The sequence below is a fragment of the Antechinus flavipes genome, chromosome 3, assembly GCF_016432865.1.
Source record: "Antechinus flavipes isolate AdamAnt ecotype Samford, QLD, Australia chromosome 3, AdamAnt_v2, whole genome shotgun sequence".
NCBI classification, from domain to species: Eukaryota; Metazoa; Chordata; class Mammalia; order Dasyuromorphia; family Dasyuridae; genus Antechinus; species Antechinus flavipes.
Window position 1 is genome coordinate 343,482,723 of NC_067400.1, and position 18,995 is coordinate 343,501,717.

General features: G+C 33.0%; 1 protein-coding gene across 1 annotated transcript in view; it reads right to left on the bottom strand.

Moving 5' to 3' along the window:
* The window catches only part of CNTNAP5 (contactin associated protein family member 5), a 913,682-nt gene that overhangs the window by 174,513 nt on the left and 720,174 nt on the right, over positions 1-18,995 (bottom strand). Inside the window, exon 14 of the mRNA XM_051985717.1 lies at positions 5,185-5,341. Within this exon, the coding sequence (XP_051841677.1) occupies positions 5,185-5,341 (157 nt within the window). The remainder of the gene's footprint in view (positions 1-5,184; positions 5,342-18,995) is intronic.

Sequence of the window (18,995 nt, forward strand, 5' to 3'; positions counted from 1 at the left end):
TGGAACAAGAGCGGGGGGAGAGGGGGGTAAGTCTCAAGCTGGATATCAAGCCTTCACAATTTACCATACCTTGCCCTGTAAACCAAATACAATTTTCCATGGACATTTAGACAGTCAGGTACACCCAACCTAAGAGTTGTGGTTCCTTATTTAATATCTTTTCTATGTTAAAGTTATTATTAAAAAAATTTAAAGGCTTGTATTGTGGTCCATTTCATTCTAATACAGAGTGAACAGATATATATGACTTAAAAACAGCAGGGAACTACCTTTTAAAATGATCCTTACTGTCAGGGAGTAGAGACAGCTTCTATGAGGGGTGGAGATCTTCAGGAAAAAGAGGCATCTGTGACATCTCCCATAGTCTAAGATGGGACTGATTTTGACTGCAGTTGTCAAAGGTCAACATGAAGGCATTGTGCACATAGATTAAGGGTATGGCTTTTAGAAGATAGAGGTTGTAACAGGAACTAAAGGGTGGAGAAACTGATTATTTTTAAATTTTGCCTACATCTAAGAATTCTTTAAAATATCTAATTATTACAGTTGTAATGAAGTCTTATTTTATTCAAGCAACTGCCTCAAACACTAAGAAACATTTCAAACTCAAACAACAAATTCATTTCCCACAGGTTCCTAGTCTGACAACTTCCTTGCTATCAGGGATTTAAATCATAGAATGGACAAAACCATCTTGGTCCATATCAGTCTATGTAGTTTAAGCTGCCTATGTCAGAAATCCCCCACCCCACCCCCCTGAAATCAAAGATCAGAAGATGATTTCTTGCTCTTAGAAAAGTAAACACAGAACAGCAAAAGCAGTAGCTTAACCTCAATTTCCTAATGAGAATGACAAACAGAACATCCTGGCCTCCTTTCACACCTAGAACAAGTTATTCTGCTAGATTTAACCCTATTTCAGAAGACATATGTGTGAGTTGAGAAGTCATGTAGAATGTAATAAAAGAACAAAGAAAAGTTCATTCTTCTTTATCTATTTGGGTGATTGATTAATAACCTGGTAAAGGAAAACCTCAAAATAAAACTGCATCCTCTCCACAATTCCACAGATCTAAGAGACAATGTAGTGAGTTATTGACAGCACATAAGTATTCCTTGAAAGATAATTAGATGGGGGTTAATGAAGGCAGGGAATTATATAGTGTGGGATTTAAACCACTTATACTACTGATATTGAGTTTCATGGGGATTTGGCTAATACCCAGAAGAGTTACAAGTACAGAAAGGATAAAAAATGATGGAAGATCACCAAATCAGATCACCTGGCTCTAGTCCTATCTCTATCAATGGCTAATGTAATCTCAGATAAATGTTTATACTTTTTTAAACCAATCATCTTCTCTTAGGATTCATTACAACATTCCTGGAATATTTCAAATACCTGACAACTATTCTTCTTGCCTTTTCCACTATTTGGAAAACTATTAAAGGGGAAGCTAGATGGTGAGGTAGATAGAGCACTGGCCCTGGAATCAGGAGAATCTGAGTTCAAATGTAACCAAAGATGTATACTTACTAGATGGGCAATTGCCTTGCCAAAAAACAAACACACAAACAAAAAACCTACTGGAACAAACTTTCTTACAAATGGTATATATATATATATGTGTGTGTGTGTGTGTGTGTGTGTGTGTATACATATACACCATATATATCCCTTATATATGCATACATATATGTACCATATATACATATACATGTGTGTGTATATATATATACATACACATGTATACGTATCTATGGCTCTACTAAATAATAGCAGTACTAAAGAATTAGATCTTTAACAGTGAAAGAACTGACCTTCCTAAGTCAATTAAGTCATCTTGACTCCCACATAGAATGTGAAATAAAATTGCCCAGTTATCTTCTGTACAAGATCAATCATATACTATGATTCTCTGTAGTATATATACGTATTGTATAAAAAGCTGAACTGAACTCAGACTTGGGTTCAAAATTTAATTTAATAGGTTATGGACCTTTGGAAGCCAATCTCTGTCTGCCTCAGTTATATTATCATGCTGGTTATTAATAGCTATAACAATAATTGCCATTGTATTTTATTAAAGTGCATCTTAATTAGCTAATAACCTGCCAATCCAGGGCCTCATAACTTTGATTTCTCTCCCATGAGAAGAGCTGCTATCAAGGAATACCCATCTGCTTTCTCTCTGACTCTCTCTCTCTCTCCCAAGCATGTACACACACACACACACACACACATCTTTTTCAGATCAAGAGGCAGCACAACATTTCCTGTTTTCAGATTTATTGTACAAGTAAATATCAGAGAAATCTTTCTGGTAATTGTGTTACTATATCAGAATTACAACACCTCCTTTAAGGAAAAATAATATTTGCATATCACTTTCCTTCTAACTCCTCAGAGGTAGATACATAGATATACTATAGAAATAAAAAAGAGAGAAATGAGAGAGGGAGAGACAAAGAGTGAGAGAGAGAAAGAAGGAGACAGAAAAAGAGAGCGATCTCATTGGAATTTGAAGGAAAATGTTAAAAGAACATGTTTCCAGGGAACATCGTTAATATAATCACTCAGTGACCTGTTTTCTATAGCTCATCAAGGATTCCAAGAAGGGATTTTTCTAGCATATATAAATAAAGCAACTTTCCAGAATACCAGATCAGTATCTTATACTACTTTTGAAAACCATGACACTGACTACTCAGGTAGTTAGAAAAGGGAATTAAAATTTCAGGAGGGGACAATGTCTGCAAGCCATAAAGAAGGAACTGTTCTCCTAGCACTGTTCAATTTGAGATTTTTTGTCATTGACTTGAATGAAGGCTAAGATGGCATGCTCAGCAACTTTACAATTAACACAATGCTGGGCTAAACATCTAAGCCTTTGAATGATCGAATTAAGATCCAAATAGATTTTGATAGGCCAGAACTATGAGCTGAACCTAATGCTATGACATTTAATGGGGATAATTGTAAATTTAATGGGACTAAATATAAAGTTCTGCACTTAAGTTCTCTCAAAAAGTCAATTACACAAATACAGGCTGTTTGAAATGGCTAGACAACTGTTCACTTCACAAAGGTTTCTATTTAAATTGACACTTGATATAAGAGACAGAGTAGTGTCATGGATAGAGAACTGTCCATAGAGATAAAAAGACCTAAGTTTGAATATGAACTAATACATATAAGTTATGTGACTTTAGGCAAACCATTCAAATTCTGAATTTAAAAAAAGACTATAAATTACAGAGTAGGTATCAATATGCATTAGTGTATAGAGTGCCCCCTTTTTTCATATCTTCATATCAGTGAATTTATTGGTTCAGACCATCACTGAAAACAAGTAGCCAAAAAATTAAAATCTTAATATGAGCCAATACTATCATATCATGGCAGCCAAAAAACCCAAACAAACCTTAATTTGATATTTGGCTTATTAAGGGAAGGATATGATTTAAAACAGAATTATAGGAAACATAGCATTTTGAATGTGCACTTTATCTGGAATCATAGGACGTATGGGATCTTGAGAGTCAATGAACTCCTACAGGACTCAACTTTCTTATCTCCAAAATGAGACAGAGAGCACTAATGGCCTCTAAGACCTTTTCCAGTACTAAATCAATGATGTGATGAATGATGTAAGTCATCCTCATTAGAGCATATCTGAAATACCATATTGAGTTCTAAACAATATTGGAGAGTAACCACAATGGTGAAAAGGCCTGAAACCATTTTATGAGTATTGGTTAAAGAAATGGTATTCATTTAACCTGTGGAAGAAAAAACAGGAGAGAAAGTGTTTTAAAATCCCTGGAGGGTTTTAGAACTATTCTGTTTGAGCCCAAAGAATGGAATTAGGAAAAATGGATAAAATTTAAAAGGAATATTTAAATAATGTTCCATTATCATAAAATCAGCACCTACAAGGAAGTAATGGGTCTTCAAAAGATTTTTTATGGGAAAAAATAATCTGAAGCACGACTGTTATTTTACAACAAGGTTTATTGATATAGAAAGTAGACAATTTCACTAATGTACCCTTCTCTATCTAGATACTTCTTTTTTGAGGGACATGATCATGCATCAGTGAAGGGTGTTCACTATTCAAAGTTATTAAAGTCCTTATGCTAATCAAAATTCAATATTCTCTGTAATTAATTTTCATAGAAGGTTTCTTAGGACACTGACTTTAATTAGTTTGCCAAAGGCCACCCTACTATTATTGTAGAGAGTCAGAATTTGAATACATGCTTTAATTTCCCTCTAATATGAAGAACAACTCTATTTCTACTATGCTGTCACCTTTTATATAGATACAACTTCTAACATTTTCCATTATGAATGGCTATTCATTATTAATATTAAAATACTATGCCTGAAATATGAGCTATAAAATTTTCATAGTTTTGAGCATGTATTTATGAACACATCCATATTGATTAGTTTGCTTTTGAACTTTGAAGAGTTATTTCTATTGTATATCTAATATTAACCATCTATAATTTTATAATGCATTAAGATTTACAAAGTCCTTTTCCCATAATAAATCTTAGAGATAAGTATTATATCTGCTATGTTCATTTTATAAAAGAGGACACTGTGATTTGAAGCAGTGAAGAAACTGACTTACAAGTTTATAATTCGTATGAGAGCTCAAATTCAAAACCAGATCTCCTGAATTAAAATATTCTTACCATTATACAAAACCGGCTAAAATCTCTTTTCATTAGCATCAATAGTTAACTTTAGGAGGATTGATTGATGATTATGTCATTGGTCAAGGAAGAATAGAGAGAAAAATATACCAATTACTTTAAAAATTAAAAACAAACAAAAATTTGATATCTATGCTCCACATACTATAGAAGGCTAATCTATTGCACAAAAAGGTAAAAATTCCCAAATACTTATTACACAATTGCAGCCAAATATTATACTGCATAACAGTGAAGCTTCAGAATATCAACAAAATATATTTAATTCTTAAAATATATTTTCTTTTTGTTGTAAACTTCATAAATAATTGTGAACAATTACAGGAGTTGGCAATTCCTTAAGTTTTCAAACAAAGGAAATATGAAGTATAATCTAAACTCTAGTAGTAAATCATATTAAGTTTCCCAGCCATGGCTCCTTTCAAAATAAGAAGTAAAAACATATAACTCTCTTACCATTCTTCTTTGTCTGCATCACAATTGCAGAAGTGCCTCATGTCTACACAACTCTCCTCCAGTCCACATGCACATTGCTGAACTCCAGGAAGGGAGCCTCCCCAGTAGGGATGTCTTTCATTGCCTCTTCCAATCCACCATGTAAAAGGTATACCATCTGAAAACAAAAAAGATCATATATATCAGAGAGTGCATTGTCAAGGATTGACACAAAAAACTGAAATGAGCAATCTCATTTCCTAGAGGAGTTAGCATAGATGAGTATACTAATTCTAAAATTTCAAATTTGGATTTGGGAGTATATAATTTGCATTTTAAGATAAGCAAATATTAGTCTGAAAACAATTTGGCCTTAACTCTTTTGCTTTTTCTAAATTGTTTTAATATTTTTTTCAAAATTATGTGAATACATTTTCTTGTCTTATAAAGGCAATTTAAAACACAATTGAATTTTCCTTAATGGATAAGGATCTTTTAAAACTTTAGTATTAATATTCTGAGCATTCCTAGGCACTGTGTAGGATTTTACATGAAGAAGGTAATGAGTCCAGCAGAAGGAGATTATACATTAGGCACAACAAGCATAGGCTTTCATCTAGAAAATGCTTTTAATACATTTTAGATATCATTATATTTTCTTATAATTTACTTCATTTGATTTCATTTGTGTTATTCTTTGTTTTTTAACTTTCATTTCTGAATATACTCCTATCCTCTTCCTCCTGCAGTAAGCTTGATTAATATAAGAATGATTTAAAAAGAATAAAAAAGCAATGTTGCAAAACCAACACATCAACAATAATATAAACAACATGTCAAAAATCCATAGTTGTCTCTTTTGTTTTCCTCTGAAGTGGGAGAGAGGAAAAAGAAAAAGAAATTTGATTAAGGAATATAGTCAATTGGTTTCTGATGAATCAAGGTTTTATAGTGAAGATAGTTATTGACTTACAAACAAGCAACTTTTATAAAACCTATACATTAAAAAAATAAAAATCAATGTATCTTTTCCCTATTCTACTATCATTATCAAGGCCAATCCATTTTCTGTGATAGTATCAGAAATGTTTTAGAAAAAGCAAATCAAAAAATATATAGAGTCCAATATTTTAGAAGTTTAAAGGGTTTAAAAATTGAGTAACAGAAGTTATAAAAAGTTGGTATATTTTATGTCATGAGTGTAAGAGAAGACACACCCACAGGATCGACTTGTCTAAAGAGTAGCTTCCTTATCCCAAAAATATCTTCCAGCATACTAATTGATTTTCTTATTTACCTTTATTTTTGTTATATTATACAAACTTCTACCATTTAATTCCTTTGTTTTATTTAGAAAGTACTTTCAAAGATGTAAATACTTTTTTTAAGAGACGAGGGTGACAACAAAGAAGTCATTTGGTAGTAAAAATCCATTTAGTCACATAGTTTTCCACTTAACAGGAACATTTGATTATCTTTGTTAAGGAAATAGGAGTCTTGATTTGGAAAGACAGAGATTGGTAAGTTTGATATATTTTAGGTATACATAAATATAGACATAAAGATTAAAGGCTAAGAAATACAGCAACATAAGTTACAGAAAGGTACCATATCTTATGTCATATATATGCATACATACACACACTATATATACACACACACACACATACAGGTGCATACATGCATATACACACATACATATATATATGCATGTATATACATATGTGTATACCTAAACCTCTAAATATGTACATATACATATACAAATATGTATATGTGTTTGTGTATTTATAAAATCAGGTAAAGAGCTAAGGTAACATGAAGGTACAAAATCCCGGAAAAAAATGCAATAAGACTTGGAAAGGATTCAAAAATTAAAGAAAGAGTATAACAAATGTAACCTTATCTCTCTTCTAATCCTGATTAGAATCAGCTATAAACTTAGCTAAAGGAATAAAAATTTTTCCTGCTCTTTTCTCCTTTATTGTATATCCACATCTTACCCCACAAGAACTAAGTTTAGTATTCTGTTTCAACCACATGTAAATGAATTAAATAATTAATCAATGGATTTTCTAAAAAAGCATTTATAAGGCACTTACTTTGTGCTAAGCACTGGAAAAACAAATACAAAAGTGAGACAACACCTCCCTTCAGGGACCATACATTCTGTTTTTTAAGTAGATAATACTTTATGTTGTTGTTCAGTTGTTTTAGTCCTATTTGACACTTTGTGAAGTCATATGAGGTTATTACAAACAGATGAATGGTTTACCATGTCCTACTTCAGCTCATTTTACACATGAGGAACATAAGGCAAAAAGGGTTAAATGACTTGGCTGGGGTCACATAGCTACCAAGTGTATGAGGCCAGACCTGAAATTTGAAAAATGAGTATTCCTGATGTCAGGATCATTACTCTACCCACTGGTCATCTAGCTGCCTCAGATGGCATTTATAGGATTGAGTTTCTGGGAGGATGGAAAGACCTAGTGGTTCTTAAACTGCAGTTGAAGGGAAAATGGAAAGGGATCTTTTGCACACAACAAGATGGCTGTTAAGTTCCAGTGGATTCTTAGGATATATTGGCAGTGAGAATGCATTGATATAAGTGGCCAAGTGGACAGAAGTTGAAAAGGCACAGGTCCATGATCATCAGAGAAGACAAATTGGAACAGAAGTGAAGAGTTGGGGGATATTTCATGAAGAAAGAAAGAGGGGCAGAGAGAGTAGTGTCTAATTCAGCCATCAAAGCAAAAAAGCGAAGAGACCTTTGTAGAAATGAGAAATATTATGAAGTGTAAACAGAGAGTATTCTTGTCCATGCTATTCTCTGGGACCTAGTACTCTCTAGGAAGGGCTGTGAAGGACTTGATTAGCCTCATCTGAGAAATTTAATCCATGGAAACCACTAGAAATTGGATCAAATTTCCAATGGAAAACAAACAGCTTATTTGCAAATGAATTTCTGGCACACAAATTGCTTTCTTTTATTCTTTCTCCAACCTTTATTTTTTATTTTAACCTGGTAGAAATCAAATGAACTGCCTGGGGCTTAATTTTGTTTCTAAATCATCATTCTTTGTGACACCCTTGAGAATCCAATGTTTTCCTTCTAATCACCTAATAATGGTTTTAAATGACTGCCAATAGATTGATTGTCAACAGAACATTTAGTCCTCTAAAGTGACTGAGAAAAAAGGAAAGGAAGAAGGCAAAAAGGAATGTATTTGAAGTTCCATTTCTGTCTTTCTCTTTCTGTGAGATCACAATAACAACTTTTAATGTGCTTTATAATATAAATATATTATACCAATCCCTGACATGTATGTACTATTTTATTCTTTGTACCCAGAAGGCATTTGACAAAGTTTTGTTGAATCTATTTAGATTATTTTCGAAATCTGCCAGAGCAGAAAACTGCGGTTCAGAGACTTGTTCCTAATTTAGTGGTTCAGTCTAAACTAGGACTCAGTTCTCCTGATCCTTGATCTATAGTTTGTGTATGTTTTTTTTTCTTTCCCCTAATTAAAACATACCACACCATTCTTCTCTCTTCGTAGCAGAAAAATAATAATTCACATTTATACAGTACCATAAAAATGATTTGCAATGCAATTTACATTTGTTATCTTACTTGATCCTTGCAACTCTATGAGGTGAGTGCTAATGTATTTTGCCCTTGAGGTACCTGAGACTGTGATCTGTTAAGTGACTTGCCCAGAGTCACACAACTGGAATTATTTAAAGCCCAGACTAAGTTCAGCTCTTTAAGATGAAGACCCAGTCACTCAACCATGCAATCACTATAGTTAGAATGATTCTCTGAATATTACAGTCAGTGTTTTAAAATGAAGGATTTGGAAATTTGGCAGTTCTTTAATAGGAAGATTAACAGAAATGTAGATTCCTTACTGGCAAAGAATACCTCTGCTTTTTTATAAGTATCCCTAATTCTTAGCAGAGCCCATACCAAATAGCAAGAACTTATTTTTTTCATTATTATTCAGTCATCCCTTTATTCATTTGCTCATATGAAATTAGTGGACATTTCACCAGGACCTGATTCACTCTAGAACCAAGTTTTCATTTGCTCTTTGCTGTATGCTTACTGTTCTTCTCTTCCTAAAACCCATTTTGGATCATGTGCTCAGCTTTAAAGCCTCCAGAAGTTCCTCATTGCTTTTAAGAAAATATACACTTTTCCATTTAAAATGTAATTATCTTCACAAGTTCATTTGAACTTTCCTTTCCAGACTAGCATTTTAAGTCCGTTTATACACTCTACCATGTAGACCTACTGACTTCATACACTACTGTTGCTCATAAACAATATTATTCTATGTCCCATATTGCTTCCTTTGCATAGGTTCCCATTCATATTTGTAACACACTTCTTAAAATCTCCTGGTTTATTCAAGTCTAGCACAAGTGCTACCTTCTATAGAAGGCCTTTTCTGATTCTTTCAAGTGCCAGGGATAACTTGAAATAATCCCCAAAATAACCCTGTCCTTAGAAATAACTTTGTAATATGCACATGTATGCACACAGGCATTTCTGCTATATGTATTCATATATGTGTGTATGCATGTATTTATTATAGTCAGTGTTGAATGGTTGAGGGGCAGCTGCCCTTGTATTCAGAAGCAATAGTCTCTGACTTCCAGTTACCCTTCTGGAACAGTCACTGTGTGACTGTGCAATTCACTCATTTCTAAGTTTCAGAGTTAACAACTAATCTTCATTTATGGTAATTTCTTATTGTGGAAGATCCCACAGAAGCATTAGATGCTGTTTGTATCTCTCTCTCTCTCTTCTCTCTCTCCCTCTCTTCTTCTTTCTCCCTCTCTCTCCCTTTCTTTTTCCCTCTCCCCTCCTTCTCCTCTCCTTCTTCTCTCTCCCCTCTCCCCATCTCCCTCTCCTTCTCCCTTTCTTTCTTTTTCTCTCATCTCTCTTTCTCTTTAATTTACTTGTTTCAAAAAAATACATTGGAAATAATCGACATCAATAATGTCTTCATTCCATTCATCCTCATTAATAGTCAGCCTCCTACAAAGGTTTCCAAGCCACTACTAGTTAGAATCAGAACGAGCACCAAGTTTCATGATTCTTAGATATGAATACACTTTATCCTTTAAAGCAATATTCATATGTAAACTGCATGGATGTGATGGGTAAAAATTTGATCTACAGCTTTAGTTTGGTTCTTTTTACAAGCAGATCCAGGCAGACTTTGATTTACCAGAAGGTTTAGGTGACTAGGCAAGACTTTGAAACTGAAAACAAATAATTATAACTTGGTTTCCAGTGATTTTTGTAGGCAAACTAAAAATGAATAAAAACAAATATAAGTGTTTACTTTGTGCTAGACTGGAACACGTCAGAAAGATAATGTGGTGGGGTGGCTGGGAACTTGTTAATTATAATGAGTTCTCACCATTGGCCCCAGAACAAGAATTAGCAGGAAAATTGTACAGTACAAGGCTAATTTGCATAGCAGGAAGTTGGGTTTAAGTCTCAATTCTGTAATTCACTACCTGTGGGACCAAAGACAAATAATTTAGTAACAGAATTCATGATTCTTTGAGCATCAGCCTAGTCTTCTAAATAGAAACTAGGCTTTGGTATTAGAGAGATCTGGGACCAAATGCTGATTGTGACAAATACTCTAGCTGTATGAGCAAGTCTATCAATTAATTTTTCAGTTAAAATCTCAAAGAAAGATTTTATTTACATCATTAGAACCATTTAAAAATTTGGGGGGGGGGGATATCTCAGTAAAATCTACAGAAGAAATGACCATCGTATCGTCGACTATCTACTTTGAAAAAGCTATCTATTTTTCCAAGGTAAGAGCTGTCATTTTGAGAATTCTTAATCACTTTGAGCTGTTGAACAGAATTCCAACTTGTCCCTCTCTTTAACCTTATATTTGTTTAAATTAAAATCTTGACAGGAAAATAGTAAGTGTACCAGAATTCTCAAAATCCCTTCAATTATAGCCAAAAAACTTTAACCACTAGTGGGAAAATGATAACAACTTAGGATGATAAAAAAAATTGAACTGGTATCATATCTTAAATATACATAGGAATGATAGTTTAAAGTAAACTCAAATCACTAATCTAGTAGAAAGCGAAAAAATCAATGTAGATTGCTTTGGAGAAATTACTCAATATTTTCAACTATGTTAAACTGCTCATCACTAGGAGTAGGGAGGGAGAGAATGCTACTAGTTTTAAGTAAACTCAAACTACTAAAGTAATAGAAAGGACAAATCAAGCTAGTTTGCTTTTGAAAAAATTACAGCATTTTCAATGATTTTAAACTGCCCACACCTTGAGGGAGGGGAGACATCTTGTTAAAACCATTTATCCTTGTAATGCTATAGATGTGCATATCATGGAAGATGAAGACATAGGTACTCTTGGGCTCTGGTGTTGGCAGTTGCAAAGCTAGTCAATGCCAAAATTAATAGGCTCATTTTTGCCTCTTTTTTGCACTCTTTCTGTGCAGAGAGCAAACTAGAGTCTGTCAGCAATGGCTTGGTTTTGGAAGAAAGAAACTCTTCCTTCCAAAATTCCCTACCATAACTGGCTTCCCCAATCCCCATAAATGGTTGGTTTGGAATAGGACACTATAGTTGACATGTGTTTTAATTAAAGTTTTCTGAGAACTAATTTGAAACCCAGAACTTGATTTCCTATAGAAATATATGTCAGATCTATTAATGTGTTTGTCTGAAAAAGGAGCTCATTACAGAGCAAGTTTCCATCCCAAAAGAAAACTCAGGCAATAATAGAGTGTCTGCATGTAGTCTCTGGAAGTTGTATGTATTCAGTCAAATATTCCTAGAGCAGTAGTATCAAACTCAAATCGAAACAGGGTCCATTAAATCTGACATAAAGGTACCCATAGGTCTAATAATGATTTAGAAAATTATATATTATTGAGGGGGATAGAGCCAGGATGGTGGAGAGCAGACATGATTTTCTGTGACCTCCTCTGACTTTCCCTCAAACCAACATCAGATTAAGCCTCTAAATTGGTTTTGGAATCAAAGAACCCCCAATTAGAAAACACATTTCTAGAAGAAAATATCTTGGAAGAACTTCAGAACAGGTCTATTTGAAATGGGCAGGGGGACAGTCTGGCAAGCCCAAACCACAGCACAGGGAGACCAGGGTGGGGAGTCATAGTGTTGCAACTTCCATGTACATGGGAATTTTCTTTGATCCTAGGCTATTTGTTTTTGCTACTCTGTCCTAGATGCAAGCAGGAAGTTTGGCAGATTTGCTACAAAAGACAAATTGTAAATCTCTGAGCCCTGGAAGAAGGCCAGATCTAGCCCCAATTACTCTGCACCATTATGCAATCAGTAGAACTTTCCCAGGGCAAACTAAAGCAGTTGTTGTTTCTTTTCATTAAGAGCAGACCAAAAGCCTTTTAAAAATGAGCAAAAAAAAAAAAAAGAAGAAGAAGAACTCTCACCATAAATGTTTATGGAAAGAGAGAGGAACAGACCTCAAATCCTGAAGTTCCTAAAGGCAAATCAACTCAAGATGAAGCCCCAAAGAGAGATATGAGCTAGTCCTCATTTCATAAGGCTTTCTAGGAAGATTGCATAAAGGATCATAAAAGAGAGTTAAAAGAAAAATGGGTAAAGGCAATGAGATCTTTGCAAGAAAGGATGGGAAAAGCATATAACCCCTACAAAATAGATTTGATGAAATGGAAAAGGCATGTAACATCTTACAAAATATATATGAAAAAAATACCAATTTGTTGAAAGAAAAATTTGTGAAATGAAAAAAAATTCAGTGAACAGAACAATTCAACTGGTCAAATACAAAAGGAGCAAAAAGAAATAACATAAGAAAATAATACACTAAAAATTAGAATTGAATAAATGGCCTTCAATAAGATTTCAAAAGTCAAACAAAAGCAAAAAAAGGAAAAAAAATAGAAGACAATATGAAATATCTCCTAGGAAAAACAACTGACCTGGAATATCGATCTAGGAGAGACAGTCTAAGGATTATTGGACTTCCTGAAAGCCATGATGGAAAAAAAAAAAAGAATCTAGATATTATCTTATAGGAAATGATAGAGGAAAACTGTCCTGATGTCTTAGAATTAGAAAGTAAAATAGACATTAAAATAATTCACCAATCACCTCCTGAAAGAGACCCCAAAATTAAAACTCCAAGGAATATTGTGGCTAAATTTCAGAACTATCACACCAAAAAAAAAAAAAAAAGATATTTTAAGCAGTCATAAACAATTTAATTACCAAGGAGCTACAATGGGGATTACCCAGTTTCTAGCAGTTTCCACATTAAAGGATCAAAGGGCCTGGAATCTGATATTCTAAAAAGCAAAGAAACTTGGATTACAGCCAAGAATAAACTATCCAACTAAAATGAGCTTTATCTTTCAGGGAAGAAGAAGGAAATTCAATGATATAAGTGAATTTCATCTATTTCTAATGAAAAGACCAGAACTGAAAAAAAAAATTTGATCTCCAAACACAGAACTCAAAAGAAGCATAAAAAGGTAAAATGGAAAGAACTCTTAAGAACGATATTTCTGTTATGGGTGTACTTAGAGAATGCAAATATAATTTGATTTTATTATGATAATATGAAAAAGAAACTAGAAATGGAAAAGGAATTGCCCTAGAAAAAGAGGAAAAAGGAAGTAAAATTAGGGAAATTACACCTCATAAAGAGGCAAAGAAAACTTATTATAACTGAGTGAAAGAAGGGAAGGGAATGAGCATCATGTGCATCTTAGTCTCATCATATTTGACCCAAAGAGAGAATATCAGACATACTTTATTTCACAGAGAAACTTGTTTCAGCTTATAGAGAAATAAGATGAGGAAAGGGGAAAAGAAAGAGAAAGACTAATAGAAGGGAAAAAAGTATTAGGGAAAAGGTATAAAGAAGGGGAGAGGCTCTAAAGGAGGAGGACTATTTGAGAGAGATGGTCATCAGAAGCAAAATACTGGGGAGGAAGGAAATAGCAAAAGAAAAAGAAAAGCACAACTTAGGGTAAATAAGATGGCAGGAAACACAGAATTAGTTATTTTAACTGTGAATGTGAATGGGATAAAATGGAAGCAGATAGCAGATTAGATTGAAAATCAGAATCCTACAATATGTTATTTAAGAGAAACACATTTAAAGCAGTAAAGCAGTAAAGAGTAAAGGCAAAGGGCTGGAGCAGAATCTATTGAGCTTCAGATGAAGTAAAAGAAAAAAAAAAAAAGCAGGGGTAGCAATCCTGATCTCAGATAAAGTAAAAGCAAAGACAGACCTAATTAAAAGAGATAAGGAAGGAAATTACATTTTACTAAAGGATATCATAGATAATGAAGCAATATCAATACTAAACATGTATGCATCAAGTGATATAGCATCCAAATTCCTAAAGAAGAAGTAAAGAGAGCCGCAAAAAGAAATAGATAACAAAACTATACTACTGGGGGATCTCAAACTGCCTCTCTCAGAACTAGATAAATAGAACTACAAAATAAATAAGAAAGAAGTTAAGGAGGTAAACAGAATGTTAGAAAAGTTAGGTATGATAGATCTTTGAAGAAAATTGAATGGTGACAGAAAGGAGTTTACTTTTTTCTCAGTGGTACATGGAACTTATACAAAAATGACCATGCAGTAGGGCATAAAAAAACCTCAAAATCAAATCCAAAAAGGCAGAAGTGGTAAATGCATTTTTTTCAGATCATGATGAAATAAAAATCATATGCAATATAAGACCAGGAGAAAATAGACCAAAAATTAATTGGAAAGTAAATAAAATCATCCTAAAGAATGATTGTGTGAAACAACAAATCATAGGCACAATTAATAATTTCATCCAAGAAAATTACAATAATGAGACAACATACTAAAATTTGTGGGATGCAGCCAAAGCAGTAATAAAGGGAAATTCTATCTCTTTAGATGTTTACTTACATAAAAGAGAAAAGGAGAAGATCAATGAATTGGGCTTACAACTAAAAAAGCTAGAAAAAGGACAAATTAAAAAACCTCAAATACCAAATAGGAAATTATGAAAATAAAAGGGGAGATTAATAAAATTGAAAATAAGAAAACTATTGAATTAACAAATAAAACTAAGAATTGGTTTTATGAAAAAAAAATCAACAAAATAGATAAACCTTTGGTAAACTTCACTGGAAAAAGAAAAGAGGAAACTCAAATGTTAGTCTCAATAATTAAAAGGGAAGAAATTTCAATTAACGAAGAGGAAATTAGAGCAATAATTAGGAGTTATTTTGTCTAACTCTATGCCAAATCTAAATGAAATGGAGGAATATCTACAAAAATATAGATTGCCCAGGTTAACAGAAGAGACATAAATTATTTAAATAGTCCCATTTTATAAAAAAGAAATAGAACATACTATTGATCAACTTCCTAAGAAAAAATCTCCAGGACCAGATAGATTTATATGTGAATTCTACTCAACATTTAAAGAACAATTAATCCCAATACTATATAAATCATTTGAAAAAGTAGGGAAAGAAGGAGTCCTACCAAATTCCTTTTATGACACAGATATGGTGCTGATAGCTAAACTAGATAAGATGAAAACTCAGAAAGAAAATTATAGACTAATTTCCTAATAAATATTGATGCAAAAATCTGAAATAAAATATTAGCAAAGAGATTACAGAAAGTCATTCCCAGGATAATACATTGTGACCAAGTAGGATTTATACCAGGAATGCAGGGCTGGTCCAATATTAGAAAAAAAAAAGTATTTGCATAATTGACAATATCAATAATCAAATTTGCAAAAAGCATATGATTATCTTAATAGATGCAAAAAAAAGCATTTGATAAAATCCAACACCTGTTCCTATTAAAAACACTAGAGAGTACAGCAATAAATGAACTTAAAACCATCAGCAAAAACCATATGTAATGGGGACAAACTAGAACCATTCCCATAAAATCAAGATTGAAATAAGGGGGCCCATTATCACCATTACTATTCAATATTGTTTTAGATATGTTAGCTTTGGCTATAAGAGATGAGAAAGTGATTAAAGGAATTAGAGTAGGTCATACAGAAACCAAATTATTACTCTTTGTAGATGATATGATGATATACATAAAGAACCTCAAAGAAACAACTAAAAAAACTACAATTCATGACTTTAGCAAAATTGCAGGGTACAAAATAAATCCACATCATCAGGATTTTTATATATTACTAACAAAGTCCAGCAGCAAGAGATAAAAAAAAGAAATTTCATTCAAAATAACTGTAGATAATATAAATTATCTGGGAATCTATTTGCCAAGGGAAAGTCAGGAACTATATGAAAACAACTACAAAACACTTTCCACACAAGTAAAGTCAGATCTAATCAGTTGAAAAAATATCAAGTGCTCATGGATAGGTTGAGCAAATATAATAAAAATGACAATACTACCTAAATTAATCTACTTATTTAGTGTCAGACTAATAAAACTCCCAAGAAATTATTTTATAAATGTAGAAAAAATTATAACAAATTTCATCTGAAAGAAAAAAAAAAGATCAAGTATTTCAAGGGAATTAATGAAAAAAAAAATGCCAATAAAGTTGGTCTAGCTGTGCCAGACCTGAAACTATATTATAAAGCAGCGGTCATCAAAACCATTTGGTACTGGCTAAGAAACAGAGTAGTCAATTGGTGAAATAGATTAGAATCACAAGACAAAATAGTCAATAACTATAACAATCTAGTGTTTGACAAACCCCAAAACCCCAGCTTTTGGGATAAGAACTCACTATTAGACAAAAATCTGCTGGGAAAATTGGAAATTAGTATGGAAGAAACTAGGCATTGACCCACACCTGCACCACAGAGCAAGACAAAGTCACAATGTGTTCATGATTTAGACATAAAGAGTGATATTATAAGCAAATTAGAGGAACATAAGGTAGTTTACCTCTAAGATCTGTGGAGAATCAAGGAGTTTGTGTCCAAAGAAGAACTGGAACTCATAATTGAACACCAAATAGATAATTGTGATTATTTTATGTTAAAAAGTTTTTGTACAAACAAAACTAATGCAGACAAGATCAGAAGGGAAAATTAGAAAAACAGTTTTATATTTAAGGTTTCTGATAAAGACCACATTTCTAAAATTTATAGAGAATTGACTCAAATTTATAAGAATTCAATCCATTTTCTGATTGATAAATGATCAAAGGATGTGAAGATGCAATTCACCATTTCTAGTCATATGAAAAGGTGCTCTAAATCATTATTGATCAGATAAATGCAAATTAAAGCAACTCTGAGATACCATTACACACTTCTCAGATTGGCTAATATGATAGGAAAAGATGATGATGAATGTTGGAGAGGATGTGAGAAAACTGGGACACTAATAACTAATACATTGTTGCTGCAACTGTGAACAGATCCATCATTTTTTACTTCATCTGAAGCATAATAGATTCTTCTCCAACCCTTTACCTTCACTCTGTATGCATCACATCTGGAATTATGCCCAAATATGTGCATACCCTTTGATGCAACAGTGTTTCTATTGGGCCTATATCCCAAAGAGATTTTAAGGAAGGAATGGGACCCACATGTGGCACAAAAATGTTTGTGGCAATCCTTTTAGTAGTGGCAAGAGACTGAAAACTGAGCAGATGCCCATCAGTTGGAGAATGGCTAAATAAGTTATGGTATATGAATATTATGGAATATTATTGTTCTATAAGAAATGATCAGCAGGATAATATTAGAGAGGCCTGGAGAGACTTACATGAACTGATGCTAAGTGAAATGAACAGAATCAGGAGATCATTGTACATGGCAACATCAATACTATATGATGATCAATTCTGATGAATGTGATTCTTTCCAACAATGAGAAGATTGAGGTTAGTTCCAATGATTTTGTGAAGAAAAAAGCCATCTACACCATCTACACAGAGAGGGCTGTGGGAACTGAGTGTGGACCACAACATAGCACTTTCACACTTTTTGTTGTTTGCATGCATTTTTTCTTTCTTATTTTTTCTTTTTTAATCTGATTTTTCTTGTGCAGCAAGAAAATTATATAAATATGTTTACATATAATGCATTTAATATATTTTAACATGTATAATATAAATTGGATTGTTTGCTATCTAGGGGAGGATGTGGAGGGAAGAAGGGGGAAATCTGAAATACAAGGATATGCAAGGGTCACTGTTGAAAAATTATCCATGCATATGTTTTTGAAAATAAAAAGCTTTAAAAAAGAAAATTATATATTATCATCTTTTATACTTTATTGTATTTCTATTTGGTACAATATTATCCAATTACAATCTTATTAGGTTTAGAACCCAATTGGCAATGTTGGAAATATGTTCGATACCTTTGCTCTTGAGGGAAGCATATAGACATTATATTGAACCCCAATGTTCTCTCTAGAGAAAGAGGAATTTTGGTTTCATAATATGTGTCTATAGTGAGACCAGGACTTCTGATTTGTGAGTCCCTAAACTTGGATCCTGAGGGGATCTGAGTCTTGAATATTTTATTCCCACCCCCACATATTTTCCAGAATTATCTACCATATCATGAATAACTTCCTTTTATTATCCTGATGCCCCAGTTTCCCTTTTTTCTGTTGTCTTAAACCATAACAATGCAAGATCCTTGGAAGTAGGTACTGTCTCTTTTGTTTTTGAATCTTTAGAGCTTATTACAGTTCCACATTAATGCTCAATCGTCAGTATCATCTATTGATCTCTTTTTCTCTATGTCTATCTCTCTCTTCTTCTCTGCCTCCCTACCTCTCTC